Source organism: Phragmites australis, chromosome 11 (genome assembly GCF_958298935.1).
Source record: "Phragmites australis chromosome 11, lpPhrAust1.1, whole genome shotgun sequence".
Lineage (NCBI taxonomy): Eukaryota > Viridiplantae > Streptophyta > Magnoliopsida > Poales > Poaceae > Phragmites > Phragmites australis.
This window is the reverse complement of record NC_084931.1, coordinates 31,314,339-31,333,227: the sequence shown is the minus strand read 5'-3', so window position 1 is coordinate 31,333,227 and position 18,889 is coordinate 31,314,339. Positions and strand designations below refer to the sequence as shown.

Below are 18,889 nucleotides of genomic sequence, written 5' to 3'. Positions count from 1 at the left end.
ATCTCAATTTTAATATAATCAAATTTTAACTTGCTTCTCGAAGAACCGCCCCAAAAGCCCCATGCTGGCTAGCCCAACCTCCCAAACCCAAATCGTTCATCGCCTTCGCCGACGACAACGCGAGATCATGCTACCCGCCGCGTCCGAACCAACCACATGGACCCAAACGTACTCTACACCCGACGTGTACACCTAGTACGGGCTACCGAGATGAACTGGGACCCATATGTCATTATCAATGAGAGTAATTTTTGGGGTGTTCATTTATTTTATTTCACGCGCTCCCCAGGTGCATGCACCTTCCCCACCTTCCTCCTCCCCTCCCACGCTATAACAACAGCAGCTGCGGCTCCCCACCCCAATGCGCTCCGAGCGGCGGTGGCGTCTCAATCCAATCCACCAAATGCTGCTGCTAGGGAGGATCCCACTGCCCCTGGTAAGTGCCATCGCTTACACGCAAACCCTTAGCTCAGTTCTTCCCCCTGTTGCTGTGCAGCGTGCTGGGGCGCGTATTGGGATCTTTGGTTCGAGAAACTTCGGTTCTCTCAGTCTGTAGGAAAAGTCTAATTGCAGTGCATCAGTGCTATGATTAGAGTCTTCTTTTACTGCTTTAGTGGTAGGAGCCTTGGATTGCTGCTTCCGGCAGAGGTGAAGATGTATGGGTGTCGGGCTCTGGACGGTGTTGAGCAAAGAGGTTCAGGTGAGATTTCGGGTGTGAGATTTCGCACGGACCATGGTGTTGTTTAGATGAGAATGCTTGCGTGTGTAATACTGTATTAAGCAAGTGATGGGCAATGGCATATTAATGGGGACTGTGTTGCCGGTGGAATTCCGAGTAGAAATGAATGCCCAACGAGTTACTAGTCAAATTGGCACGCAATGGCAGCTCATATTGCTCTGAATGCCTGATTAGCGCATTGAGTTACCCACACACATGGATTACTCAATTCTGGGGATCGTGTGGGATAGCTGACTATGTAGAATGATATGGTGGGCCAAGAACAGCTGATGATATGTTCTCGGAAAAGGGGGGAAAGGAACAACTGATGATACCCCTGCAACCCTTTCCCCGCGGTAATCCATCTGAATAAAAGTTGATAAGCTGCCGCTACTACATCTGAATTTTCGATTTGAACACTTGTGTATCATAGGTGGTCTCAGAATTCTGAATTTCAGATGGGGACTTTGGTTATCTTACATTCTTATCTGTTCTAAGGGATTTGTTTATCTACTGTAATTGATAATTAGAAGTCCGAGATTACCAGTAATGATAGGACGATTACTGAGGTAAATCGTAATGCCTGAAGGCAACTTATTTCTCTTTTAAAAAAACTAATTTGCGTATTGTCATTCTATTGCTCTTAACCTTTTCTCGTCAACCTCTGACAATTTTGCTCACTTGTCATTGTCATACTGATTTCTGAAGATTTGCCACTATCATTTTTCTTTGCATATCTAACATATTTCCCCCTAATCATCAGCCTTTTTTGATAAGAAAAAGCATGTCATCGTATTGAAGTGACAGGTATTATGGTTTATTGTAAGTTTGTATCGTCTGGGAGTTATACTATCGTAGGTTTGTTTATTAGTAGTTTACACAACTTGATTGATGTTAAATCTTGTTCTAGGTTGAGGAAGATCATGACATGGAAGTCGGTGGTATTTGATTATGTTTAATAGCACAAGGAACATCTGTGTCACTGAAAAGGATTGCCTTAAATGGAGGTCGAAGCTGCTCCTGATGATGAAGTATTCAGTTTGAGTGATGGGATGCAGGAGTTATGGCCAATAGGTGAAGTAAACCCAAAGAGAGCAAGGTTCCCTTGCTGCATTGTCTGGAGTCCTCTCCCTGTAGTTTCCTGGCTGGCTCCCTACATAGGGCATGTGGGGATTGCCCGGGAGGATGGAACTGTCTTGGACTTTGCAGGTTCAAATTTCGTGAATGTGGATGATCTCGCTTATGGTGCAGCTGCCAGATGCCTCCAGCTTGATAGGGAAAAGGTATGCATGATACTGATCCCCTCCCAGGTTTATGTTTCTAACTTGGGATTTCTAAGATCTTTGGAAACTAAGGTGAATCCTGACTTTTAGCGTGTGACTCTGTCACACACAACACAACATTGTTGTTTTTAATATCAGCATATTGTAACTACAATAGACAAGCACTATTCAATTATTCTTTGGGCCTCATCTTTCATTTTGATTCTTAATATAGTGTACTTATGATGTTTCCTTTTGGAATGCCTTCTCTCTCAGTAAGTTGTAGTAAACGTCATTTTCCATCTGCTCATCTGTTTGTTTTCAGATATTTTCTTGGTTCAGGTCCAGTTTCTTGAACTTCAGTTCTCACAGATGTTTTCATAGATGCTATTAATATCATTTTTAGATCCCCTGGTCACACAGATGTTCACAGAACAGTCCGACAGGTTTACAACTTCTCATTTATGCATAGCATGTTGATTAGTTCTTTAGAATGAAATTATTATGCCTATGTGTTCTTTGAAATAATGTCCAGTTGGGATATTGTTTTACATGCTAGCCTACTCCATACTCCGTTCTACCCAAACATTTAGTAGCTGCTTCAGTAAGCTCAAGCTCACTCATGTTGACGCTGGTTTCGCTGTTGTGTGGTGTGTGATCAGTGCTGCTTCCCTGCCAACCTCGCCGCGCACGTCTGCGCGAGGTCCTACGACCACTTGGAGGCCGGGACGGCGATCTCGTGGGACGACGCGCTGCGGTCGGGGACGCGGCACTTTGAGCACAAGTGCTACAACCTCTTCACCTGTAACAGCCACTCGTTCGTGGCCGACTGCCTGAACCGGCTCGCCTACGACGGCTCGGTGGGGTGGAACGTGCTGAACCTGGCGGCGCTCGTCTGGCTGCGCGGCCGGTGGCTGGACCGGATGGCCGTCGTCCGGTCATTCCTCCCGTTCGCCGCTGTCTCCTGCGTCGGCGTCCTGATGGCCGGCTGGTCCTTCCTCCTCGGGATGGCCGCGTTCTCGCTGCTCCTGCTCGGGTGGTTCGTGCTCGGTGTGTACTGCATGAAGGGCCTGGTCTGCTGATCGACTCATGAAGCAGTGTCTGTGTCGCTGGCGGAGCATTGAGCTCACGCAAATGAATGGTCGTGAGAGCCTGAAAGGAAGAGTCGGAGAGATGCTGAAACCTGACGCGGAATGTAGGAATTTCCCTATTATCGTGGGAATCGAACGGTACTAGACAATAAATTAAAACTAGTAATTGCACACGTGTGTAGAAATCAATTTAGTATATATCAATTTGAAAAGTATAAAAGATAAATAATAGAAGATTAAATAAATTTTTTAGATCGTATGAAAGATAAATATTGAACATGTAGATATGAAAGTTAAGTAATAATAGATTAAATATATTTTTTAAAAGTAAAAAGATTTAATTTTATATAGTTACTGTTTATCAATTTAAGTGAATGGTGGAGATATTCTTAGATTTAGAATAACTGGTAAATTATATAAAAATATAAATGAGTTCTACTACAGATATGATATACTGAGTCTAGAATTTAGAACTTAAACCTGGATAGTGATATTTCATCGTAAGGACAAAAACCAACTACACTATGCCCGGTTCACAATTTCCAATTGAATTTGACAAATTGAAGGTTATGTACTGCTGCATCTTACTCTGCTTAAAGGGACGATCATTTCCGCTGTAGCGTTGAAAAGCATTGAAGTCTACTCATCACTCACTTGGGGAGACCATCTCTAATTATTATTTTTTATTTTATTTCCTTTCTAAGACTGTTTATTTCTATTTAAAATTATAATAAGCTAACTTATTTATCTAAAGCGCAAACAAACATTTAGATTATTTATCCTGATTATTATAAGCTGGAACTCAGATTATAACAATCTCATAAATTATAAAAAGAGCTTATTTCAAATTTATGACTCGAACTTTTACTATATCACTTATCAAATTTAGAAAAAATTATCCACCAATGTCACTCCCTCCACTTGACCCCTCAGCCCTTCTTTTGTTCACCCCCTCTCTCTCTTCCCTCCCGTTCACCTCTCTTTCTGCTTTCTTCAACCCTAAGCACAATATTTCTTCCCAAATCCGACGAGCTCGACGATGGTCTAGCCAAGATGGAGTCAATCGACGTTGAAGATGCAAAGGAGACCCTCGCTATTACCCTCGCCTACCGAGATTCATTGGCTAAGGAACAGACCGGTGTCCATGCATGGCAGCGCCTCCTTGCCCAGCGTGCATGGAATCTTCGGCACGATGAAAGTCAATTGGGAGATGAAGAGAAAAGCATGAATGTTTTTCGTGATAATATTGCTAATGTTTTATTTGTCAGAAGAGAGTAATTTATTTGTGAGAGCATGAATAATTTATCTTTTGACATTTATTTATTTATATTTTACAAATATTCTGCAAGGTCGATTGAATATTAAACGTGTCACAAAAGGATAAACAAGTCTTCCAAAATAGTTGAGGGCATTGTAGACTTTTACTATTTAAAAATAATTCAAACTCCATAATACAGGTTGTCAAACAACTCACAACTTATTTCCCTTAAATTTATCATAATTCAGCTTATTACAATTCCATATCTATAATTTGCTTATTATAATCCTGAGCTAAAATAAATAGGGCTTAATTCTCTTATTTGTTCTCATTTATTTTATTTATTTATTATTTTAAAGAGATTCGTGAAGGAATTAGAGAGAATCCTAAAGATAAAAAAGAATAACATTGAAAATCTTTAAAAAACAGTAAAAAGAAATTATTAGAACAATGAAAGAAACTAAATGAGAATTTCTTTCGCGAAGTAAATGACTCACGAAGGAATGGTCTGAGATCGATCCACAGGTCGAGCCCGGATCACAAGTAGTCGTGTTCTGCCATAAAGCATTGCTAGCATCATTGAAGGCACGTTTCGGGCCCTGCATGACGGAGCACGGAAAGCAATGATGTGACTGACTTGCCAGGTCGGCCTTCCATCTGTCACAGCGAATGTGAGAGAGGCCAGGCAGCAAACCCTGTGCGCTCCTCGCACGGCACGGAAAGGATTGCTCCTGGAAGCAGCACAGGGAGCCACCGGCTTCCAAGGCGAGAATCGTGCTTAGGCTTGCCCGTGATCACCGATCTCGTGTGCAATTTCTGTCAAGATCGCCAAAGCCAGCAGGCAGCAGCCCATGCATTGCTCATGTCTCTCTTTAGGTCGTTGGAGGTTCTAACATTTTCTCGTAAATTGCAAACCCTTCATCAAATATTAAACGCGCCAGTAGAGTGAATATCAGATGATTTCGCACCGGAATTCCTCTGAATTGGTAAGGTGGTTTTGCACTAAAACTATGTGAAATTTCGGGTACGGGAGAAGCAGCGAGTGACCCAGTAAGCGTTTATATGTATGTTTGGTTGTCCAGATCTTTCTTAACCTAACCTAATAAATGCGTATAATTTTTTAAAAAAATATGTTTGATTATACATATCTATTGTTCCAATCTAATACGATAAATACAAACATACAACATTATCCTGACACTAGAGTGAAATCTATATTACACAGCCTAGCCTAATGAATGTAAGCTCGGTATCCATTCATACAAACGAATCCACTTGTTAGTGTCCTATATTTATCTTTATATAAGTAAAAAGTCACCGTCTTAATTTTTACTTGTCACTCGAATAAAAACTTAACACAACGTGTTGAAATAAATACAACTAACCAATTTTTTTACTTATATGACTCACAGAGATTGCTTACCAGATAGTAGAGCACTACAAACCTGGTCCGGGCGACCAATCACATGAATTCCAGCATTTCAGGCCGACCGCGCCGCTCGCGAGTCAAACTCCAACCAAACCGGCGCCTTCCCCACGTCTTCCCGAGTTCCCACGCGCCGACTATAAATCGCAGCCCTCAATTCCCCACTCTTTTTTTATCCCCTCCTACGCCACCACTCTCCCCTCCTCACCCCAGCGCCCCCAGGCGCCGCCGCTAGGGTTTCTCCCCTTGCCGCCGCCGGCCCGAACCCCGCTTCCGGGCCCTCCCGCAGCCATGAGCGAAGGCAAGGACTCCCTCGACCTCTCCGGCCTCGGCGCCGCCCTCCCCAACGCCGCCGGTTTGTTCCTTCGCAATCGATCTCGGTGCCTTCGCTGTTACTTTTGCTGGGGTGTGGTATCTTATTGGTTGCGGTTGTATTGTTGCAGACCTCAGCGTGGAGGATAAGGCCAACCTCGTGGCGTCGATCAAGGTGAGATTTCTATTGCTTTATTTTGTTTTCTTCGGCGGTTCGCTGTTCTATTTTGGTTGGGTTTTGGTGGGGTACGTGGTTGGTTTTGGGTTTTTTTTGGATGAACCTACGCTGATTAGCTGTTGCGCTTGTTTAGAACACGCTGGAAGGATTGGCGTCGCGGCATATGGACGTGCTGGAGAACCTCGAGCCCAAGGTCAGGAAGCGCGTCGAGAAGCTTAGAGAGATACAGGTATAAGATGCTTCCACTCTTGGGGTGCGATACTGTTCCTTTTGTGATGGTTTTGGTGATTGTGGCATGCTTTTGTAGGAACCCTTGTTTAATCTTGTACCATTACTTGCATCAAGTTTGCATTCATTGATTGTGTTGATGCGTGTTGAAATCAGTATGGCCTGGTGTGCAATACCACCAGAAATTCCACCCTAATTGGAGCAAGGACTCTGTTGAATGTTAGGTTGCACTGTTGTTTACAACTCATGCTTACTAGCTTGCTCTTTATCATTACCAGAGATTCTGGAGAAACGCCAGTAACTACGAATGCGTGTGCCACTTGATGGTATTTATGAATGCCGAGTTGCCTACTCTAGATTTTTGGGCTGTGATTAACCTTTAGCTCCTGAACTTAAGGTGGGATGTTGGGGGTTCTGTAGGAAAATTTGGGAAACATCATGATACCTATATGCTTTCACCTTTTAAATAGTATGTCTTAGCTTGAAGCTTTGTTTGTTGATCTGTCGATAGTTCTCTCATTATGCTAATGTGGTTGGATTTATCTTGTTTTACTTTGTGCGGAATATTTCTGCCTTCTTCCAGTCATCCATCTCAATCACCAACTTTTTTTATCATTTGATTGTCTGTATTATCATTTAAGGAGTGCAGTTTACCTTTGAGTAATATTTGGCTGTTACGTTCATTACTATTGTTTACCGTCTGCCAGAACCAACACGATGAACTTGAGGCAAAGTTTTTCGAGGAGAGAGCTGCACTTGAAGCTAAATATCAGAAGATGTATGAACCACTTTACTCAAAGGTACATTGTCTTGATATCTTACGTGTATGTTGTCTTTCAGTTTATACCATTGCTAAATTTTACTTTCAACTACCTGAACTGTTCTGAGCAACTCCCACCTCCAAAGTAGCAATAGCCGCTAGATCAGTATGTAGACAAAAGAAATAGATTTCCTATTTTGCATGCTTTGTACGATACCGACATCTCTTCCTTCAATGTTGCTGCATACTATTTGATGTTATGAGCCATGATCCATCTGATAGCTTTGTTGGACCTGAAATTGACAGCGTTACGAAATTGTCAATGGCGTGATCGAGGTCGAAGGTATCACAAAAGAAAGTGCAGATGAAACCACTGCAGAGCAAAAAAGTGCAGATGAAACCCCTGCAGAGCAAAAAGGTGAGCATGCATTCCACATGTACTAAGATCTCTTATGTCTCCTTTGGGTAATGAAACTGTGTTAATGATGAATCATATCCTCCCGATTTTTCTTTTAACTTCGATTACAATGCTTCTCTGCAGAAGAAAAAGGTGTGCCAGATTTCTGGCTTAATGCAATGAAGAACCACGAAGTCCTGGCTGAGGAGGTAAAGTGTTGCATCTTTATGCAAATAGTTCCTTCCGAGAACTGTCTCTCCTAAGTGTTCCAACTTGTTGTAATGCCCGTTTATACCTCACTCCATTCTTTTGCTGGTTGTAAATATTTCTGGTCCTTCTGTTTTCAGATCCAGGAGAGAGATGAGGAAGCTCTCAAGTACCTCAAGGACATCAAGTGGTACAGGATTAGTGAGCCCAAGGGTTTTAAGCTTGAATTTCACTTTGATACAAATCCATTCTTCAAGAATTCAGTGCTAACAAAAACATATCACATGATTGATGAAGATGAACCAATTCTAGAGAAAGCCATTGGGTAACTAATATTTCTGATCATGTGGAGCTCTATATTCTTTTCGATGAATAGAAAAAATTCACTAACGCTTATGTTCGGCAAATTCTTGTTTCCCAGTACTGAAATTGAATGGTACCCTGGGAAGTGCTTGACACAAAAGGTACTAAAAAAGAAGCCAAGGAAGGGTTCAAAGAACACTAAACCTATCACAAAAACTGAAGACTGTGAGAGCTTCTTCAACTTCTTCAGTCCACCTCAAGTACCTGATGATGATGAGGAAATCGACGAGGATACAGTAAGTTTAGCTTTTCTATGCCCTCTCTTATGGTTAAACATGTGTGCATGAACATGACTTGATGTTTCCTTTTCAATAGGCTGAACAATTGCAGAACCAAATGGAGGAAGATTATGATATTGGGTATGTCCGTGTGTATTTGTTTAGTATTCTATGCATGTCTGTACTCCTGTTACAATGTATTGATCAGGATTGAATCAATGCATTGGCACACTAAGATTCAGAATTTGTTTCACTAGTTCTAAATTATCCTTCTATATTGCCAGATCTACCATCAGAGACAAGATTATCCCACATGCTGTTTCATGGTTCACTGGAGAGGCTGGTCAAGATGAGGACTTTGAAGGCATTATAGATGACGATGAGGACGACGACGACGACGATGATGAAGATGAAGATGACGAGGAAGATGAAGACGACAGTGGAAAGGTACAGAAATTTCTGTCTGCCGAGGGAGAGTCCCTTCTACGCCCTTGCTAATTTCGGTATAACCCCACTTCTTACCATGTTTGATTTGCTGTCTGTAACAGAAGAGTAAGGGTGCTGCTGCTGGGGAAGGGGAGCAGGGTGAACGACCTGCAGAGTGCAAGCAGCAGTGAGATGCTGCATATTGAATATTTCCAGAGACAGTGGTTATGGAATGATGAAAATTTGGTTCTGCTTGATGCAATGTCATTGAATTTGGTTTTGTGGATCCCTTGGGTGGTTGTGTTGGTCTTGTGGAACCGGTGGGGGGTTTTTTCTTCGGGACATGGTACTATATGTTGGTAGTCTTGTCACTTGCTGTATTTGGTTAAGATATTATGTGCTCTGCGTATGCTTTGAGTGATCAATGTTGCCAGACTGGTATATCTTATTGCACATACCAGTGGGCTAGTCTGCTGTATCTTCCTCAAGTGTGTTGCGGAGAATTTTGGTCTAGGGGAAAGTTTGTCGACAATGTTTGAATTGTCTCCACGTGTATTCAATGTGGCCAATATGTTGTTTCGCTCAAGTCTAATTTCAAGTGAGCATTGGCCAGGCAATGCCATGCCTCGCATACTTGAAATTGCAATTATGCCGATCGATGCATTCTTTTGTCACATGTTCCTAGTGATAACTCCTGTCTCATGGTAGTATGCAATGCTCGTGTTTGTGTTTGGCTGATGTACTAATAATTTGGAACAATATCTTGATCCTTTTCCACTGTTAGCTATCGTCTAGGCAATAAAAGGCAGCAGGTCAAATTCTGGAATCTGGTGAAAGAACTTAGCACTCCCCAGTTGCTATTTCTTCATCGCGATCAAATTCTGGAACCGTTCCAAGCTTATCTGCAATCCAGCGCCTAGATACATTCAGCTCGATCGCTGATCAGTGCACGTTAAAGCCAAAAGCAACCTCCGCAGCTGGTTTTGCAAATTCTAACGAAGCAAGTCACACAACCATGAAAGTATCTACGAGTGTTAATGCCTTCAGTGAACTCCTTAGCAGTTTGGGCCTGCAAGACAAAAACAGAGGCAGGCGTGCGTATGCGAAAGGCAGCAGTGGTAAATGATCTGCTAAAACTACGAACCACACGCATCGGCAGTTCGGCACACATGCAAAACAGAACAAGATCTACCCATAACACGAAATGAACAAACTACATTGTTCATGCCAAGTTACATCCAGCTGGTTAGTAAGCAGGAGGAAATCAATCAGCATCCAGTTACAAAATGCTCGAGCTGCTGCTCCCTGTACCTTTGGCCTAATCCCATTTCCCATCTTGAATCCAAAAATTTGTGAACAACGCCCTCTATATCTGTCACACCCTACCCCTGTCCATAAACTTCTTGACCTCATCATACAAAACGAGTATGGCAGCCGCACCAGTGCTCCTAAAAATGTTAGATAGCGCACCGCGGTAGAACGACCTGACCCCCTCCAGTTTGTATATCTTCCTCCAGCAATCGAGGATGCTACTATACATTTGCACCTCCATCCCCGACTGCATCATCATCCTCCGCCGCACGGTATCCAACGGGTACGAGATGAGCCCTGCCATGGAAGTGACGGCCTGCGCTGCAACCCAGCGCTGCCACAACGGGGAGTCTAGAGGCACCAGCACATCCTTGGCAGTGTCGAAACCTCCAAAATACAGGCCCCGGTGAACGACCATCCCTTGGAGCGACGCTGGTAATCCCCTGTATATGCCTCGGATGCCATTTTTCTTGTAAATGGTTTGGATGAAGTGGCGAATGCCTCTGAACTGGCGGGTGTCTGTCCGGCCAATATCGGCTGCAAGACGAGTATGAGCAATGTCAAGCGGATAAATGATGACCAGGGTGGTACATCCGGCAGCAGCACCAGCAACGAAGTTTGTAAGAGCAATAGATGTGAACTTATTGTCTGCTGAGGTTCCTGCGTCTTTCAGTATGCTTCTGTACAAATCCTGCATGAATAATGGTGACAGGTTAGAGATGATACTTCAGAGCTAACAGTCACTCCAAGCATCATTTAGATTTGTTGTAAATCATTGCATGGTCTTTTATAACAAAAGATGCACGAAGCTTAAACCTCCTTGACAGAAATCTTCAAACAATGCTCCTATTTTAGGTAAAGGAACAATCTGCTGCAAGACGTTCCTCAAACCAATCATATACTTTATTGAGATAGGTAACTAGCCCGACTCCCCCTCTAAGAACCGTATATGAAAATTTCATCTCGTACGGCTCAAGCAAAAACACACAAATTTTCAACGGATATTAGAAAAAGAAAATAAAGGTTCAAAACTTCATCAGCCACGGGATTGGATCGATTTGCCTTGAAGATTTGAAATAAGAAAAATCCAGAATTTCTTCTTTGTGATGATAATGCCAAAAAATCTCAAGTTGGCTCATCTGTCTTTCTTTCCCTTATGTTGTAGAGAGGCTCAGCAGCCTTTCCCATATATCACGGGACAACTGAGCTTCAGATAGGAGTATAGAGAAAATTAGTAAAGACACACTAATGACCATTATTTTGTCATCTTCAAGCAATTCTTACCAATATTTACCAAAAATGCCCATACCATACATATTTCGCTTCCAGTAGTTGGCACTAGACCTAAAATGACTATGCTCATGTTTTAGCAGATCAAAAACACCTATGCACTCATAAATAGCATTGTGGTTATTGCTGTACCATCTAATTATAATGATTAAATGCGACGAACCATGGTTCCAAAAATTGACGCAGACTGGATTAGACTCTGTCTCTCTCCGTACATGTTTCCATTTTTTTAATCATAAAAACCTAAAAGTAAACTTGATACATTTAATAAAACCTAAGGTTATATAACTAAATTAAAAAGGTTCAAATGACACTCTTGCCACCTTGTGCCACTCTACCGTGCAGTAAACCACTAAATGCAATTCTATTTGTATTACAACATCATAAACATACTTACGGCACCTTCTAATTTTACTCATGTAATCTTGATTAAATAAGAAAAATTGAACATAGGTTCTCATGTACAAGGGACATGCCACTTGCTAGTTGTTAAAAATCGGTGCAGAAATCATCTTATAGATGATAGGCATATGACAGGCAAGGTTCGTCTACAATACAAGTTCAATCTGGTCTCCAAGGCATAGATTGTCTAGTTATGGTGTATCATGTAGTGTCCTAATCATGTATTTCAAACAACTTTCATTGACTTCTAACTGAAGGCTTTTCGAAACTCTTTGCGGAGATAAAGAACGGCAGATACATTTCCTGTATAGGTATAGAAAAGCCATCTGTTACAGTCTTGGTAAAACACAGATCATATGGCTGCTATGGACTATGTAGTGGGTAAAATCACTCTGTTCACGTCAAACATGACATACCTTCCAAAACCCGTTACATTATAGTAATAAAGTGTCACAATATGCCATTAAGAAGCTACCTTATCCGCTGCCTTACAAAACCCGTGGCAGCAATGCCATGTCCCAATAGAATCACGGGAAACTATATCCGGAAATCTATTATTCATTCTAGCTGTGCCATTTGCTACGTTTAAACATTACTTTTTGTCGTCTTGTGCAAAAGCTGTTCGACAGTTCTAATCTTTGACAACCAAGCTTTCATAATAAATTGATGTTGCCACTACATCATACGGCAAGACAAACAATAGTATTATTCCTTGCCAGTCTTGTTAAAAGTATGTAATTAGCCTAAAGAGTGCAGGAATATATGCACAAAAGATACCGTTCAAAATTCAATAGCACTTGCTAGTATCTAGTGCTCTTTGAGACAAGGCACACGAGCACTTTATTCTCTCAATCTTTTGCCACTAGTGGCGACCAACATTCATCTCTAGAAAGCGAAATCCCACCAAATCTCATCTGTTGTGACTTGTGAACAAAGAACGACAGAACCAGAAAAGCAGCGACCTAATGTTACAAACGAGTCCAGACTTTCATCCACGCCGCACGCTGCAAGCATCAAGACGAATAGTACTAGATGCCCCCAAACCAAGCACCCACTGACCTCATCACCGTTTTTCTCGCGTCATAAATAACAGCAAAGCACAGGAATCAAACAAGGAATAGAACCAAGAACCCAAAACTAAATAACCACAAGATTGCATCTAATTCAATGCCCTCGCACATACCAACACAAGATAATGGCAGTTGTAACTTGAAATGCACGAATCAAGAGCTCCAAAATGAAAGGATAAAAGACGGTGGGGCTTGCGGGTTCGGGAAGGGAAGGAACCTTGAGCGAGAAGTTGAGGGCGACGGAGGGGTAGTACCGGATGACTGCCGTGCCGTTGCCGCGCCAGAGCGAGAGCACCCCCTCGTCCCGCACCGTCCGCGCGACGCAGTCGGCGAAGCCCCGGAACCTGCGCGCCCGGCCCAGCAGCGCCGCGTTGCCGTCCTGCGTCTGCAGCAGCAGCTTGACGCGCTCGATGGGCGCCACCACCGTGTGCACCGCGCCCCCCATCACCGCCCCCGCCACCAGATCCCGCTCGAACTCCCAAACCCGCCCCGCCGCCGCCGCCGCCGTCGCTGTCGCCGCCTCCCCACGCCCATCCCGCCGCCTCCCGATGGACTCCTCCACTCCCGCCCGCGCCGCCGCCTCCTCGCTCATTCGCTCGCACTCCTCCCCTGCGCTGTGGGGGCGCGGCGTCTAGCCTAGCACAGTACGTTACTCCGCTACTCGACTCGGCGAGCGTGCGCGTTCGTCGCATCGTAGAGCTTTGTTTGGTTCGGGTCGTTGTCGAGCCCGGTTGGGCTCGACCACTCGAGCCGGTTGGGCTCGATGAGCGCATTGGGATGACCTTTGCGTTGCGTTGCGTTGCGTGTCCTCCATCTCTATGGGAAAAGGAGATGCCTTTGGGGCCCACCTGTCACTGTCACGGAGTCCCTGCACTGCACAGCAAGTGATGAGCACAGCTGCACAGGGGATAGGCAGTTGTATGCAATGACTAATGGTACAGACTTTTTTGACTTGCGAGTCATGGCGATTGAGATGTATCTTCCAGCAAATCCAGTTCTGGATAACATCCACATCCATCCGGATTGGAACAAGGAATTTAGAGCAAGGATCAGGCTTCACAAATTGTCGTGTCGAAGAGTTCTACAGTTTTGGACGCAATGGCAACGTGGTTTGGTGATGGGACTTGATGAGGCCCAGCACAAGTGAAGTCAGCTCCTGCTCGTGGCCGGTGTAGCGGTGGTTGGCGCCTGCGATTATGCGCAGCTCATGGTTGGGGATGTTTGCCGCGAACAGCCGGGCGTCTTCCACCGGGACGATCTCATCTTTGGAGCCGTGGATTGTGAGGACCCTGCACATCAGAACAGATTTTCCTTACGGGTCGTTTCTTTGAAGGACGTATGTGTGTCGGTAGAAGTGTAAGAGAATAGCTTGCCACCTGCAGTCTTTGCTTATGGCACGGCTCGAAAGAAGGGTATCAGTGCTCAGCCGGTCTTTCAGAGTTGCTTTCGTCACCCGGTACTCAAACTCCCCTGCATAACAACCGAGAAATATCTCAATGGGGCTGCGTGTTTCAATCCAAATCATGCAGTATCTATGAACATTAGAAGAAATACAGAATAATGCTTCCAGGGTTCTGTCAATGTTTTACACCATGACAAGGTAGATAAAAGGACAATGATGCGTACAAAGTAATTTAGTAATCTCGATTGCAATTCATTGCAGAAATAAGTGTGGATACGTAAGGAGCAATAGCCAATAAAGATTGCTGCAGTGTAAGTCAACTTAGGACGAGACTTTTGTGGTTATTGGTCAATTTCTAAGCTGCCAAACAGACTACTTTGAAATGTTTACAGTGAACCAAAAATGGAATTTAGTTATTGGTGCCAAGGTACATGCCAAATAGATTACTTCAGTAGCCAAAAGGCATGCCAAGTGAAGTGTAAGTGCCATAACCTACTTTATGATTGTTCAGCCATATTGGCATGTGCCCTAGCTTGGAAAGAGTTAGCAGAATCACCAAACCTATAGTTTATGTCTGATAATTCCAAGCTCAATGCCAAATCAGATGAATACCTTTGACCTTATTAATGGGCCTTACCAGGGAAAGCCTACCAGGCTACGATGCAGGTACAATGCCAGCATAATTCCATCAATGGTCAATGCAGCATGACTATTTTAACTAGAAAACTAAGTATTATTCACTTGATTCAGGGACTTGTAATAATCTTGAGACTTAATTAACAAAAAAGAATGCCATATCAAGTAAAGCAAGCTTGTACCCTTTTTATTACTGACATCTATATACCCATCTTTCTTCATTTTCTGCATGAAATTCTTCCCAAGGCGCCCATCAATACCTCGCTCTAATGCAAAGCGGGCAGAAATATTCACAATGATGGGAACATCATGGTACATGGAAGCATATAGAAGCACAGCATTTCCACCTGAAGGTAAGGAATACAAGTAATCAGAACATAGAAAATAAATTGTGCAACCTAGATGAAAATCATGAGTGGCACAATTTATTACTCTCAATGATGAAAATCACATCATCGGAAAAGGAATGCTTATGCAAACTTGTTCAAGTATTATGGAAAATGGAAGTTAATGGACAAGTCGGAAATTATCTTCCTGCAAGCTATGGTGGCTACCAGGGGTAGTTGTTACATGTTACCTAGTCAACTAGGGCTTGATTCTCACCTCCCACATATTAATGCTAGGGTGGACATCTCTCCCCTTACTTGAGCAATTTTTAGCTATGGTGGCAACTACCATAACAAGATCGTGCCTTCAGATATTACATTTACACAAAGAAGAGAGCATGTGAGATCAGGATATGCATTACATGGCAGGTATGACTTGCTAAAGTACTGCAGTGATTACTTTCAGTAATATATGAATATACAAATTGCTCTGCAGTCTGCACACATCCTTCCATGAGGCAACAAACACAGAGAGCAGTATTCCAAGTATGCATCACTACCAAGTTTTGATGCCAACTACGCACATTAATACAGTTCTCTAGGCATGCATACATGCATTACTGTAAACATTAAGCATCAAAACCCAAAAAATTCTTGATGAATATAAGTAGTATCTACATATCACAGCAGCTTTCCTACCTTTACTATGCCCAATAAGAGCAATAATGTCATATTTCTGTTTTGAGAAATATGATACTACAGAGCGCAAGTCATCTGCCTCTTTTCGATAGCTTCCATATTGGAATTCACCTTCACTTTCCCTGGAAAAGAGAAAGAGTACACATAGGTCAACACTGGGAGAAAAATTCAATAGGGCAATCGGCAAGAACAGTACTCAAATAACTTTGTATTATTGGTATGCAAATTTTAATGAGTTATGGCAGGTTCTAGCAGCTGACCTAGTACAAAACACTAGAGAATGCCTCTCTATAATAAAGAATCATTTTAATTCAAACACTTTCAGTAAAAGTCTTCCATGACGAGTGATATCATTCTGTGAAGCTATGCCATGATCAATACAAATGGCTTACCCATTTCCAGCAAAATCAAACCGAAAAGCATTAATTCCTTCCCTTGTTACAGCAGCAGCAAGGTCAACCAAGATGCTGTCATCCTGCAATAATGTTTGGAAGTGCCCAGACTATTAATAGTAACAATAATAATATAGAGCTCCAGCAGAAACATATTGTTTCTCGCTATCCACAAAATCTCCTACTACCGGCATGCTTATTTGCCATACATTGAGAATGTACAGATCATTGTTATGATAGGTTGCAGCATGTTGCTATTTCTTTACAATAGACTAGCAGAACCTGTTATTGCAGTTTGATTACGCTGTAGATTGCAGGTGGAACAAATATGCAGAAGTAAACCTTTGCCAAAAAGCAAATAATATTTGGACCAAGGCGATTGAAGTGTGTAGTCACAGGAAAGAATACAGAAATAGCAATGCCCCACCCCATCCCCCACCCAAAAAATAATTTAGAACAACAAATATAAAGCCATACAAGTAGTCTTATACTCCTATTTATCACTTCAATCGACATCCTTATAAAGCATATACACAGGGAACTATCAAAGAGAATTTGATATTAAATATCTCTTAGGCCATCTTGTTCCTACTTCCTAGGAAACTTTTATATGACAACAATACACGTAGGGGGAAAAAGACAATATACATAAGAATCTTATAAAGGTAAGCTCAAAACTTAATTTACTACAATGTAGAAGTTTCCTACGGATGTACTGACTTGCCTTTGTGGCTCGGAATCCATGACAGAGGATCAAAAGTTTCTTTGAACTTGTTTGATGCAATAAACCAACAAGCTTCTCCCCATGCTTGTTTGGAATTACAACTCTTTGTTCATAAACAACTGTAAGCGATATATTCAAATTGTCATACAAATAGATATAAGAGTAGGAAATAATGTCGACAAACACAATATATCGTCAAATATAAATCAAGATTCAACATGGACACCAACTTGGAGAGCTAAAGCTTAATAATTCTTCACAAAATCAACTAAATCAGTAGGCAGTGGACACTAAATAGGGCTTAAGATTATCCAGTCTGACCTAGTTCAGATTATAATCTGACTAAACCCACTCAAAATCTCGCCGTTTTAGAAGGGAGAGAGAGTAAGGAGTAACCTGCTCCTGCAGTACAATGCTCTAAAATCCTACTAAATCTGATGACTTGTGACTAAAATCCTGAAGCCCCCCTCTCAAAAAAAAAAAAAAAATCCTGAAGCCCACCCTGCATAACTAGGATAATCATAGAATCTCCATAATTCAATAGAGATTTGAACATCCAAATTTCGATCTCATGCTACGAGCCTACAACATGTCCTCAATCGCATAATCACGGCACACAGAAACAGATCGGATAAAAATCCAGACACCAGGAACCCTTTTCCGAGAGAGCGCGGCGGGAGTTAGAAGAGGGGCAGGGCGCATCATACCTGAGGACTGCGGGGATTTCTCCGGAGGCATGGACGAGGACGGCAGGTGAGGCTCGCACGACCGTGGTCGAGCTTTTCACAGTGCAGCCGGCTACGAGCTACGCGGCTGGCCGGAGGGGCACACAGGCCGCGCGCGCGGGGGAAACGGGGAGAGGAGTCGCGCGGCCGTGGTCGCTGGAAGCAGAGGCGGAAGAACTCGAGCAGTGCAAGAAGAAGCCGATTTGGACGGTCCAGAACTTCCGCGGCACACGATCGAACGGTGCTCCACCTACCCAGGAAATTTGCCTACGCCACTAATTTAGCTGTGTTTCCAAGATTTTTCACTCTTTTGTTTCGCTTTGGCAGATTGCAATTAAAGTAACTTTTTGGGTTGCTGATTGACCATTCTAGGGTTTTTAATTCGAGAAAAAAAAAATCATATTTGCCGTCAAATGGTAGAGTGCTTCTCTCTGTGCCATAAAAAACTTATCCTTCATTCAATGTCATTGGTTTTATTTTCTGCCCCTTCCTTTCCACTTATGTCAAAAGTCTATTAAATGAAGCTAAAAAATATATTTTTGCCTTGATCTGGTCCCACATACCATCCCCTTCCTTCTCTCTTTTCTATCTCTCACCCATCAGGCCCATCCGTTATCTTAGACCATCTCTAAGGGGTTTTCTTCGTGATGAGAAATAAAATCACTTACGGACACCAGAAAATAGTTTTGTTGTCTGAGCCCGGAGTCTTCGGGTGAACCCGGATACTCCGGACTCTGTTCAGTCGGTCAGAGTCTCCGAGTAAGACTCCACCAGAGAGTCTCAGTTTGAGTATGAGAAACTCAACCCGGAGTCTACGGGTGAACCCGGATACTCCAGGGTTCTGTTTGTGTCTGGAGCCAAATGAAACTCCGCTAGAGAGTCTCGTATAAGCCTTATGTGCTTAACCCGGAGTCTCCAGTGTTCTGGTTGTGGCTGGAGTCTTCGAGTGAGACTTCGCCAGAGAGTCTCGGGTAAGCCTTGTGTGCTTAACCCAGAGTCTCCGGGTTAGCTCGGATACTCCGGTGTTCTGTTCGTGGCTGGAGTCTCCGAGTGAGACTCCATCAGAGA

The 18,889-nt window shown here is 43.0% G+C and overlaps 4 protein-coding genes across 8 annotated transcripts; 2 read left to right on the top strand and 2 right to left on the bottom strand.

Annotated features, from left to right (window-relative positions):
• The first annotated feature begins 300 nt into the window (after window positions 1–300).
• LOC133884760 (protein REVERSION-TO-ETHYLENE SENSITIVITY1-like) lies at window positions 301–4,409 on the top strand. Of its 5 annotated transcripts, none has more exons than XM_062324304.1 (4): window positions 316–436; window positions 647–700; window positions 1,629–2,001; window positions 2,643–4,409. In XM_062324304.1, the coding sequence occupies exons 3-4, from the start codon at window positions 1,720–1,722 to the stop codon at window positions 3,060–3,062; spliced, it is 702 nt and encodes a 233-aa protein (XP_062180288.1). In that variant the 5' UTR covers window positions 316–436; window positions 647–700; window positions 1,629–1,719; the 3' UTR covers window positions 3,063–4,409. The 5 variants fall into 5 exon arrangements, with proteins under 5 accessions (XP_062180287.1, XP_062180288.1, XP_062180291.1 ...); XM_062324307.1 differs by having other exon boundaries at window positions 647–1,525; XM_062324306.1 differs by lacking the exon at window positions 647–700 and adding an exon at window positions 1,482–1,525 and having other exon boundaries at window positions 330–436.
• Window positions 4,410–5,915: 1,506 nt separating this feature from the next.
• Window positions 5,916–9,389, top strand: LOC133884743 (nucleosome assembly protein 1;2-like). Its single transcript, XM_062324286.1, has 11 exons — window positions 5,916–6,110; window positions 6,199–6,242; window positions 6,379–6,474; window positions 7,181–7,273; window positions 7,540–7,651; window positions 7,775–7,839; window positions 7,978–8,162; window positions 8,259–8,436; window positions 8,516–8,559; window positions 8,703–8,865; window positions 8,967–9,389. Exons 1-11 carry the CDS (start codon window positions 6,047–6,049, stop codon window positions 9,033–9,035), a joined length of 1,113 nt encoding a protein of 370 aa, XP_062180270.1. The 5' UTR covers window positions 5,916–6,046; the 3' UTR covers window positions 9,036–9,389.
• A 625-nt stretch (window positions 9,390–10,014) lies between these two features.
• On the bottom strand, window positions 10,015–13,757 carry LOC133884745 (probable ADP,ATP carrier protein At5g56450). The gene is made up of 2 exons (XM_062324287.1): window positions 13,135–13,757; window positions 10,015–10,846 (listed from the first exon to the last, which is right to left on the bottom strand). The coding sequence occupies exons 1-2, from the start codon at window positions 13,507–13,509 to the stop codon at window positions 10,220–10,222; spliced, it is 1,002 nt and encodes a 333-aa protein (XP_062180271.1). The 5' UTR covers window positions 13,510–13,757; the 3' UTR covers window positions 10,015–10,219.
• Window positions 13,758–13,849: 92 nt separating this feature from the next.
• On the bottom strand, window positions 13,850–18,008 carry LOC133884746 (uncharacterized). The gene is made up of 7 exons (XM_062324288.1): window positions 17,804–18,008; window positions 17,097–17,215; window positions 16,373–16,455; window positions 15,981–16,102; window positions 15,138–15,302; window positions 14,294–14,387; window positions 13,850–14,206 (listed from the first exon to the last, which is right to left on the bottom strand). The coding sequence occupies exons 1-7, from the start codon at window positions 17,832–17,834 to the stop codon at window positions 13,999–14,001; spliced, it is 822 nt and encodes a 273-aa protein (XP_062180272.1). The 5' UTR covers window positions 17,835–18,008; the 3' UTR covers window positions 13,850–13,998.
• Window positions 18,009–18,889: the final 881 nt, after the last annotated feature.